General features: G+C 41.3%; 1 protein-coding gene across 1 annotated transcript; it reads left to right on the top strand.

The window, feature by feature from the left end:
* The first annotated feature begins 11,198 nt into the window (after positions 1–11,198).
* LOC138898084 (uncharacterized) lies at positions 11,199–11,672 on the top strand. The gene has a single exon (XM_070184119.1). It carries the CDS (start codon positions 11,199–11,201, stop codon positions 11,670–11,672), a length of 474 nt encoding a protein of 157 aa, XP_070040220.1.
* Positions 11,673–11,920: the final 248 nt, after the last annotated feature.

The raw sequence follows: 11,920 nt of genomic DNA, 5'->3' as shown, positions 1-11,920 counted from the left end.
CAAATGAAGTCTGATTGACCTCAAATTTTGCACACAAGTCATAAATAACATATCAGACCTATTAAATTTTTCTGAATCAGATTTTGACCATGATATCAAAAAGTTAATCCCCCGGTCAAACTTCCCAAAAATTTGACTTTTGCCATTTCAAGCCTAATTCTATTACGGACCTCCAAAATATTTTCCGGACACACTCCTAACTCCAAATTCACCATACGGAGCTATTGGAATCATCAAAATTCAATTCCGAGGTCGTTTACACATAAGTCAATATTCTGTCAACCTTTCCAACTTAAGTTTTCAACTAAGAGACTAAGTATCTCATTTCACTCTGAAATCCTTCCGGACCCAAACCAACTAACTCGGTAAGTCATAAAAAAATTATAAAGCATAAATTGAGCAGTAAACGGGGGAACGGGGTTATAATACTCAAAATGACCGATCGGGTCATTACAATTCTTTGGTTTAGTTCTTTGATGCAACATTTTTCTTGAACTCCTTCTGATCAACAAATGGAGATGCCTTTCCATGGCTTGCGATACTTAACTCCATGTCGTATGCTCAAGTTACAAATTCATCAAAAGTTCATGGTTTGATCTCTTGTTGGATGTACAAAAGGCCCCAGTGCATCCCTTGAATGCACATCTCCACAACAGATATTTCTGAAAGGTGATCCTTGCAGTCCAAACTTAACGCCCTCCAACGATTGATGTAATCCACCACGGGCTCGTCCTTCCTTTGCTTGGTGCCTGTCAACTCTATCATGCTTACAGTTCTTCGAGTACTGTAAAAACCATTGAGGTATTCCTTCTCAAGTTGGTCCCAACTATCAATGGACTCGGACTCCAGGTCAATATACCAGTCAAATGCATTCCCCTTCAGAGAACGAACAAATTATTTTACCAAAAGGTCACCATGTGTCCCAGCATTGCTACAAGTCTCAACAAAGTGGGAAATATGTTTCCTTGGGTTTCCTTTGCCATCAAATTGATGTAGCTTTGGTGGTTTATAATTGGTTGGCATGGTTAGACAATCAATCCTCTTAGTATAAGTCTTAGAGTAATACAACGAACATTTTGATGGTCTGCCATATTGAGATCTATGGTGTTTATTATCATGTCTTGCAATTGTTGGACAGATAACGTCGCAACCGAAGTGGATTGTTTTTCCTTCTGAATGCTGAACTTGGAAAGTGATTCCTCAACAGACATTTTTTGCGAGGTGAAGTCAGGTGAACGAGAAGGGACATGGCTCGACTCTCCAGGTGCATAGGCCTCCAATTTGTTCATGAGTTGAGCGATTTGAAGGTCTTTGTCATCAGCAGACTTCTTTAAGGCTTCTATAGTCAATTCCATCATGGCAAACGCTTCGTTCACGTTAGTTACGTCAGTAATCAAGGCATTGACTTTCATTGAACTGGAGAATCCACTAAATCCTCAAATCCACCAAGGTTTAGGGTTCTTGAAAAAGTTCATCAAACAGCGAGAATGTGGTATCTCCCCCAAAGATTCTGGTTGCTGGCGTCATATGAGATCTGCTCTTCTTTGCCATCTCCAAGGAGGCAAAGTATTCGGATCCATCCAAGCCACTAGCATTGAACTTGCTTCAAGTGATTGGGCCAACATGACTGAGCTCAGCGGATGCAGTAGCAATAGCATCTTTGCATGAAACATCATCGCACTTGTGGCAGGCCATTGCAGCAGTAGATATGAAGTTTGCAGATTTCAACTTGGAAAATGAAGAGATGAAGGGCAGAATTGGTCCCACTGGGCATACCAAAATTTGTTCGCAACACATTTTTGTCGTACGTAAAATAAACTACAACAAAAATAATATGATGAAGAGATTTTATTGATAAATATTTATGAGTACAATTCTTTGTATCCCTTGATTCTACTCTATGAAATTCTCTCTGATTCGAGGGCTTGAGAAGCGTCTTTCTCGAATGTAGGACATTGTAGACCTCCTTGTGATGTATTTAATCGCCAAGAACGTCGATGTCACGACCCAAAATCCATAAAGGTCATGATGGCGCCGGCCCCCACTGTCAGGAAAGCCAATAATAAATACTTAATTAGGTTCTCATTTTAATATTTTTGAGATCATATTTTCCTTCAATTTAAATAGTAAAGAATAGGGATTTACAGAGTAAATAATAATACTTTTAACCAATTCAATACAAAACAACCCATAATAATCCCAAAAACTGGTGTCACAAGTGCATGAGCATTAACTAGGAATATACAATAAAATACAATAGTTGTCCGGAATACAAATTGGACAGGAAAGATGTAAGTACTCTGAAGGAGACTCTGCTGGCTGCAGATCATAGTATAGAATGCAGTTCACCTAAGTCCCCGCCATAACCGCACATCTGCGCCCACGAGGCCACTAAACATATAGGTACCTGCACAAAAATATGTAGCAAGTGTAGTATGAGTATGTAAATCAATGCGTACCCAGTAAGTATCCCGCCTAACCTCAAAGAAGTAGTGACGAGGGATCGACTTCGACACTTACTATGGGTTATGAATAGGATATCAATGATATGATTTAAGTATGGATTATGTAAAATGGTTGCAAGATTAATATTTTTAAGTAAGTAAGCAGTCCTTTTATAATTAAGAAATCTCCAAATTTATTTCCCATTATTTAACAATTTATCTCAGGCCAAGGATGCAATATCATTTATTGTAAATTCCAAAGCAATCAATTCAATCATGCGCAAATCATGCCGAGGTCGTACGGCCCGCTCCAACATAAATATTTAAATTGTGCACTATCGAGGGTCGAACGACATGAACCAAAGATGCATCTATTTAATCTACTGAGGTGTTCGGACCGCTCCACAATAGATAAACACATTCAATAGTCAATCAAGAATTCTTTAAAGAGCAATTATCCAACGAAATGTCAATTTTCATTTAACGGTCAAGGAAAACGAAGTTTAACCTTTTAAAAATTCATTTACCAAGTTCAATATGATTTAAGTAATTTAAATTAACAATAAGATTGCAAATATCGCAAGTATAGCATGATCCGGGTCCTAGACTACCCGGACATAAACATATTAGTAGTTACGTACGGACTTTTGTCACCTCGTGAGTATGTAGCCCCCACAAATAGAAGCACATATTGAATTATTTCACCTATGGGATTAATTCCCTCTTACAAGGTTAGAAAAGAGACTTACCTCACTCTAGCATTCCAAAACAGGTTCCAACACCGCCCAAACAACTCAAATCGATGCCCAACGCTCCAAAACTAGTCAATAAATGAGAAATCCCGTAAATATATATACCCTGATACTCATTATAATTCAATTTACAAAAATTCCTAACTCCGCTTGAAAAGTCGATAAAAATCACCCTCTGGCCCACATGCCCGGATTCCAAAATTTTTTGAAGATAAACTGTACCCATGACACCACAGACTCAAATATATAATTTATTCCAAATTCCATGTCCAATTTCATGGTCAAAATCCTAAAATACCAATTTTTAGGTTTTTCTTCAAAATCCCAAATTTTCACAAATTATCAAGTGTAAATCCAGATATAATCCAAGTATTTAACTTGAAATAAGTGGGAATCACTTACCAGAAGTATCAAAGTTCCTCCTCGCGAACGCGGGACTCCCTTCGCGTTCGCAAAGAAGGAAACTAGATACTAGCAACAACAACAACAAATCATTTCGTTTTGGTCTGAATCCACCCCAAAACATACCCGGGGGCCCCGGGACACCGTCCAATCACCCAAACCAGTCCCATAACATAACACAAACTTTCTTGAGGCCTCAAATCACACCAAACAACATCGAAGTCATGAATCACACACCAATTCGAGCTTAATGAACTTTAGAACTTCAAACTTCTACATTCGATGCCGAAACCTATCAAAACACTTCCAATTGACCTCAAATTTTGCACACAAGTCACATTCGACATTATGGACCTACTCCAACACCCAGAATCGGATTCCGACCCCGATATCAAAAAGTCCACTCCCGATCAAACTTCTCAAAATTAACCAAATTTCCAACTTCCGCAAAATGACCCCGAAATGACATGCGGCCCTCTAAATCCTCAGACGGGCGTGCTCCCAATACTAGAATCACCATACGGAGCTATTCCCAGACTCAGAATCCCAAACGGACATCGATAGCATTACAATGCACATCAACTCAAATTTAGGGAATTCTTCCAAAATGCCAACTTCCATAATAGGCGCTGAAACACTCCTGGCTCAACATAAACCTGCTCCGGGCATACGCCCAAGTCCAAAATCATCATACAAACCTGTTGGAACCTTCAAATCTCGATTCCGAGGTCATTTACTCAAAATCACACTTTAGTAAATTCCTCCAACTTAAGGCTTTCGAAATTAGAATTTTTGTTTCCAAATCAACTTTGAACTTCCCGAAATTTGATTCCGACTACACGTACAAGTCATAATACCTAAAGTGAAGCTGCTCAGGGCCTCAAACCACTGAACGATGTGCTAGGACTCAAAACGACCGGTCGGGTTGTTACATTCTCTCCCACTTAAACATATGTTCGTCCTCAAACGTGCTAAGAACTGACATGGAGTTGTCTGAAATACTGTTTAACACCTCGTGCACCTACCCGTGCTACCACAACTAAGTTGAGTACATTAGCTCGAGCAAATCTGAAGATTTTCCTCTTTATTTAGGCAAATAAGCCTTGCAGCCAAATTCCAACATCCGAAATTCTCCACTAGGCCTGCTTCCAACATACAAACACCGTTTCAATCACTATACGATGTACCAATACATTATTGTATACTCTCACTGAATTCACACCATGCATCACATTATTCACATGACCATAATAACATCCTGTGACAACAATAGCTGAAATCCCACGAATCTGATGCTCACAACACACCTCATGACACATATAAGTCTTGTTCCAATTCTCAAAATGCCATGACAGAGAAGATATGTAGAACTCATAGCCACCTGTCGAATTACAATTTATGGAGTGTCTCCTCCCGACAAGAACCATTACCTAATTCTAGGCTGAATAACAATATCTACTCTTTACATGTTTCATATAAATCTAATCGCACTGATCCCGGGTCCAAAAATCTCGTCTCACCCAGTGCAAGTCGTTCCGGCAATAAGCCACCACAAACACTACCAAAGGTCTCATATGATGCCACCATGTGCCAACAATCCACAAGCTCAAATGTGGTACATAAGGAAAATGAACTCTAGAAGGAGTTACTCAACTCACGTTGCTAATTTAAACAACCGAAAGGATGTTAGGAACCTTCCTCATGAAACGAGATGCAAAACACACCATAATAGATATGGAAAATTGTACTTAATATCACACTGTTGAGGCGTTCAACCCGATCCAACCATGATACCGTTGTGGCGTGCAAACCGATCCAACCATGATACCCGTGGCAGCGTGCCACCCGAACTAAACAATATATCTATGGCGGCGTGCCACCCGATCTAACCATATACCTGTGGCGGCGTGCCACCTGATCCACACATGGAAATAAATAGGGAAGTGCCCATCAAGCCAAAACGCTTATACCTACGAAATACCCGAATATCAACCATAAGCACGCCAAGTGCATAATACAAATCCTGGGGAGACGGGTAGCATCATACGCTATAAACTCAAGCACAACTAAGGTGCAATAAATGACCTGCATCTCAAGAGCCATCCTACTCATATAACACTACAAACTATACGAGATCTCAATCCGAGTGCGAATAATAAAACCACCTTATAGCCCACATGGCACAATATAGACTACACGGGAGGGTCGACAACAAAAATAACATCCAAGGCCCGAAGACCCCTCCGAAAACCACGCTATGCTGAAATGAACACATCTGGCATAATATAAAAACCACATTCAGATTTAGATCCATCCACAGACCTCAAGACGATCCTGATCGTACCTCACTAGCTAATAACCTTTAAGGATCCACAATGACCGTTTTCCCATGACACACAAGAACAACCGTCGAATCCAGAACAAACTTCCACAATTTACAACCAACTGAATAGAGCGCCTTTCAGGCCTAAACTCTCACATTAGCGATAGTACCAAATCTCCATACTTGTTTTCTATCTTTAATCAATCAAGTGACTACATGTTACACTTATACAATATTATCGTGGGATACGCTCCCACGACCATCCGCACCAGGTAACAAATCTGCACATCCATACCACCGGCCACACTAATGTTGTAAAGCAAATCAAAAGGCAGCAAATCAGTACACAAAGCCTCTTACACAGGATACCGATCTCAGGTGATGCTAAAGACAATACCAGCTTACTCTAAACATCTGAATTCTTCCATGATCATCCGAGCTCGTGGCATTCTTGTCAACACCGAACCGCAACCTTGATCCTCCGCTTCCAATTTTTTCCCATGTCGCTCACTGCACCTAACATGCCAATACATGTCGGTACAAGAATTTCACCATAACTCCTGAACTACTAATAGAATAAACACTTTATCATATAGAAACTCTTTACTTAACTCATTTGAGGAGAACCATTTCCCCACGCGACTGAATTCCCATAACCGCAAAAAATACAAACCTCGAGTGGTGGTCTAAACCACCATAATTCTTTCGGGCTCCATCTACACATAACATGCCATAATACTCGAATGCCTCCAAATAAGATCAATTACGGTGGTCGTCAAACCTCGCACGTACTGCCACAAATCATATGTGTACTTAACACGCTGAAAGAACTGATCATTGCCACTATCATGCCAGTTTAACCATTGCCAACTGAATCCGGCTTCTTCTAATTTACTCTGGACTTGCCTTAGGAATAATAACAGCTCCATTTCAAACATAACGAACCCAAATACGCACTTATCCGGAGTGACCTTATTTCACGAGACCATGCTGTCTCCAAAACCCACGAACCATCACATACTTTCCTTGCGCGCATATTTGCATCTTTAACGGGTACACTCATTCTGATAATTTCCCTATGATTCCGAAGTTATTCTCTCTCATTCTTCCACTGCTACACCTCATACCGAAGATAACATAGAATACTCCAAGCCCCTTTTCATAATCAACTACAAAAGCTTAATTCTTAACCATACTACTGGCTCGAAATCCTTAAGCACCGCACTTTGAAACCACTAGAACCGTTGTTGAGAGTCACCCACTCTGACTTGTTCTCAATTATGATGAAACTCCAAGGCCCTGATGGCACATGAACACCCTATCAAAGAAGCACTGGGCTGAATCATGTTCCTTGGAACTCACCTCTACCCGAAGCATAAATCCCAAGTCTTCCCAAAGTCTGAACATGAACCGATAAGGCCAATTATAGCATAAATTCCTCAAATCCTTTGCTTAAATTTCCACTGATATTTTGTTTCCTTAGTCTTAATAACCTATCAATATGTTGCTAACCAAAACCCTCACAAGTAGATAACCATGCAATCAAATTGCAAGCGGTGGGGCTCTCCCACTTAATCTTGAAGCTACCATTACAAGACCCTAGAACCCACCAAGATTCCTTCTTCCTTACTGACATGACCTTGCGCAATCGACCTGCCAAATTCCTCGAAATCCTTTGTAACGACCCGACCGGTCGTTTTGAGTATTATAACCATGTTCCCTCATTTACTTCTCAATGTATTCTTTACAGTTGTTTTATGACTTGCCAGGGTAGGTGGTCCGGGTCCGAAAGAAATTCGTAGTGAAATGAGACACTTAGTCTCATAATTGAAATATTTAAGTTAGAAGAGTTGACCGGATGTGGACTTATGTGTAAATGACCTCGGATTTGAATTCTGATAATTTCAATAGCTCCGTATGGTAATTTTGGACTTAGGAGCTTGTCCGAAAAATTATTTGGAGGTCCGTAGTGAAATTTGGCTTGAAATGCCTAAAGTTGAATTTTTGGAAAGTTTGACTGGGGGTAGACTTTTTTGATATCGGGGTCGGAATCCAATTTTAAAAATTGGAATACCTCAGTTTTGTTATTTTATGACTTGTGTGCAAAATTTGAGGTCAATCGGATGTGATTTGATAGGTTCCGGAGTCGTTTGTAGAAATTAAAAATTTCAAAGTTCATTAGGCTTGAATTGGGGTGTAATACATGGTTTTAGCGTTGTTTGAGGTGATTTGACGGTTCGACTAAGTTTGTATGATGTTTTATGACTTGTTGGTATTTTTGGTTGAGGTACCGAGGGCCTCTGGTGAGTTTTAGATGGTTAACCGATCAAAAATTGAACTACAACAACTGCTGCAATTTCCTTATGCTGATAATTCCTTGTGCCAGAAATCGAGCCCAGAATCGAGCCTAAAAATCAAGCCCAGAGTCAAGCCACGATCGAGCCCAAGGTCGAGGGCCACGATCGAAGGCAGGACCGAGGACCAGAAGCGAGGCCCTGGATTGAGGCCCAAGATCGAGACATAGGATCGAAGGCCAAGATCGAGGCAGGACCGAGGCGGTCTAGGAAGAATTATAAAACTGGGACTTCATCCCATTCGCCATTTTTGACAAATTGGAGCTTGAGGAGAGGAAATTTTTGATAGATTTTGAAGGAAAACTTGAGGTAAGTCCCTTGTGATTATTTCTACTCCATAATATTGAATTATCATCGAATAATCCGACTAGAGTACATGATATTGAGGTGAAAATCGGAGATTGGAACTTCGAAATTTGGAAATAAGATTTATAGATTTGAGGGTCGAGTTGAGGTCGGATTTTGGTAAAATTGGTATGGGTAGACTAGTGGTTGAATGAACTTTCGAATTTTGTAACTTTTGTCGGGTTTCGAGAAGTGGGTTCCACGGGCAATTTTTGAGATAAATTTTGAATTTTTATGGAAAATTAGCATTTTATTATGGAATTAATTCCAATATATTTTATTGACTAAAACGAATTATTTGTGACTAGATTCGAGGCATTCAGAGGTTGAATTGCGAGGCAAAGGCATAGCAGAATAAAGAATTTCACGCTCTGAGGTAAGTAACAATTTTAAATCTGGTCTTGAGTGTATTAAACCTCGGAATTTCGTGTCATGTGATTATTTTGGAGGTGGCGCACATGCTAGGTGATGGGCGTGTGGGTGTGCACCGAGGGGATTGTGACTTGGTCCGTCCCGGGGAAACTGTAAAGCTGAATAACTTGTTGATAGTTATGTGCTCTCTATGTGTTGTGGAAATTTAGCTATAAGTCATGCTAGAAACCATGCTTAGGCTATGTGTTGGTATTGTTGGGACCTACAAAGGTCGTATACATGTTGAATTATCTGCTTAAATTGTTGTTTTGTACTCAGTCACAATTTACTTGATTATTTATCACAGTCTCTATTTGTTCATTATTGATGTTTCATATCATTGTTGTATTGGGCTGATTTTATGATTGTTGAGATTACGAGAGATTGGAGAGCTTTATGACTGAATGAGGCCGAGGTCCTGATTGTGAGATATTATACTATAGCATGTGAGTTGTCCGTGCAACACATGAGTTGGTCGTGTAACACATTAGTTGGCCGTGCAATACGTGAGTTGTCCGTGTGGATCCTTATATTATACTATAGCACGTGAGTTGGTCGTGCAACACATGAGTTGGTCGTGCCGATCCAGATATTTATATTATGGCACTTGTGTTGTCCGTGCAACAGGTGAGTTGTCCGTGCAAATTATAGCGCTTGGGCTGTAGGAGCCCCTTCGGAGTCGGTACACCCCCAGTGAGCGCGGGTACCCATTGAGTATGAGTACTGGGGGCTGGGAGCCCAGTGAGTGCTGAGGGTTGGGAGCCCAAGGAGTGATTGTTGTCTTGAGAGGTTGTACTTGTTTTTCTTTTGTTGATGCACTTAGTTGCTATATGTTATTGTTGTGAAATTCTTGAAGAATTCTATATCCGAATTACATGAACTTGAACTGTATAAAATTGATTTGACTTAAACTGCTGGATTTGAGAGCATGTCTATTCTTTGTTGGAATTACTGAAAATGAACTATAACTGTGTAGCTCGTCACTATCTTCAGTTCTTTATTTATTATTGTTTCTTGCTGAGTTGGTTGTACTCATACTACACCCTGCACTTCGTGTGCAGATCCAGGTGCTCCCGAACATAGCGGGTGTTGATTCTCTCGCACAGTTAACTTTTTCAGAGATTTAGAGGTAGCTGCCGTGTTTCGCAGACCTTGTCTCTCTTTACTTATCTCCTTGTTTACTGTATTTGGTCTCAGACTATTTTAGACCATATTTTTTCCAGATTTGTATTCAGATTAGATGCTCATATATTCAGTGACACCAGGTTTTGAAAGTATATATATTTGTACTTGTGAGATTTCTTCCACTGAATTAAATCATTATGTTTTCAATTTAAAAGAGATGTGGTTTATTGAGGTTGTCGGCTTTCCTAGTATTGATATAGACACCATCACGACAGGTGAGATTTTGGGTCGTGATAAGTTGGAATCAGAGCCTACGTTACATAGGTCTCCCAAGTCATGAGCAGGTTTAGTAGAGTCTTGCGGATCGGTACGGAGACGTCTGTACTTATCTTCGAGAGGCTGAAGAACCCTTAGGAAAATTTCACTTTCTTGTATTCTATCATGCAAATGTGTTGATTTCGGAAACTAAATTTCTGTTATTCTATTCTCTCATAGATGGTGAGGACACGTACTACCGGATCGGACAGTCAGCCACTAGTGCCACCAGTTTGGGCCGCGAGAGGCCGGGGCCGAAGTAGATGCCAGGGTCGAGGTGTAGCTCGTACCACAGTTGGACCAGCACCTGTAGTACCACCAGTTTCTCCAGCTCAGGAGAAGATTCCAGATATAGCTAAGCCGACAGGGTCAACTCAGGTACCAGCTATGCCCATTGAGATTCCAGGCCTTTAGGAGACTTTGGCTGAGATATTGGTAGCTTGCACTGGTCTGGCTCAGGTGGTTTTGTCTCAGGCCGCACCTGCCACTTCTCAGGCCCGGGAAGGTACTCATACCCCTGTTACTCACACTTCAGACCAGGTAGTACAGGGACTTCGGATACCTAGGGCACTACCAGCCCAGCCGGTTGCAACTGTTCAGGCCCGGTAGTTCCTGTTATGGAAGATGATGAGCAGAGGAGACTTGAGAGATTTGAGAGGCTTCGACTTCCACCATTTAGCGGTTCTGAGTTAGAGGATGCTCAAGGTTTCTGGATAGGTGTCAACAGATGCTTCGGACAGCGGGTATTCTAGACACCAGTGGGGTCTCATTCACTACTTTTCAGTTTTCTAGGGATACACTCAAATTATGGGAGACTTATGAGAGGCGTAGGCCTATTGGCACAGCACCCCTTACTTGGCTGCAGTTCTCCGTGGTTTTTTTGGAGAAGTTCGTGCCTCAGTCCCGCAGAGAGGAGCTGCACAGACAGTTGGAGCAGCTTCGCCACAGTGATATGTCCGTGACGCAGTACGAGATGAGATTTTCTGAGTTGTCTCATCACGTAGTCTTGTTGGTTCCCACTGATAGGGAGAGGATTAGGAGGTTCATTGATGGCCTCACATATCAGCTGCGGTTACTTATGATTAAGGAGAGGGTATCTGGTGCTACTTTTGATAAAGTAATGGACATTGCTCGGCAGATAGAAATGGTTCGTATCCAGGAACGTGGAGAGAGAGAGAGGCTAAGAGGCCTCGTGGTTTAGGTGATTTCAGCGGTGTTCCTTCAGGGGGTCAGTTTTACCGTGGTAGGGGTCATTCTTACAGACACGCTCAGACGGGTTGTCCAGCTCATCGTGGCACATCTGCCAGCCACGGTTCTTACAGTGCTCACTCAAGCTAGTCTTCATTCAGTGCACTACCAGCGGAGTGTTCTCATCATGCTTCGTCCGCTCAGGCATCTGTAGGTAATTCCACGGGTTATCAGGAGCAGCAGTTCCATCAGAGGAGGGGT

This window comes from Nicotiana tomentosiformis, chromosome 8 (assembly GCF_000390325.3).
Source record: "Nicotiana tomentosiformis chromosome 8, ASM39032v3, whole genome shotgun sequence".
NCBI lineage: Eukaryota > Viridiplantae > Streptophyta > Magnoliopsida > Solanales > Solanaceae > Nicotiana > Nicotiana tomentosiformis.
This window is presented reverse-complemented; position numbering and strand designations above follow the sequence as displayed.

Excerpts from the sequence above, each read along its gene's own strand:
- LOC138898084 (XM_070184119.1), top strand. The coding sequence starts at position 11,199 with ATGCTTCGGACAGCGGGTATTCTAGACACCAGTGGGGTCTCATTCACT.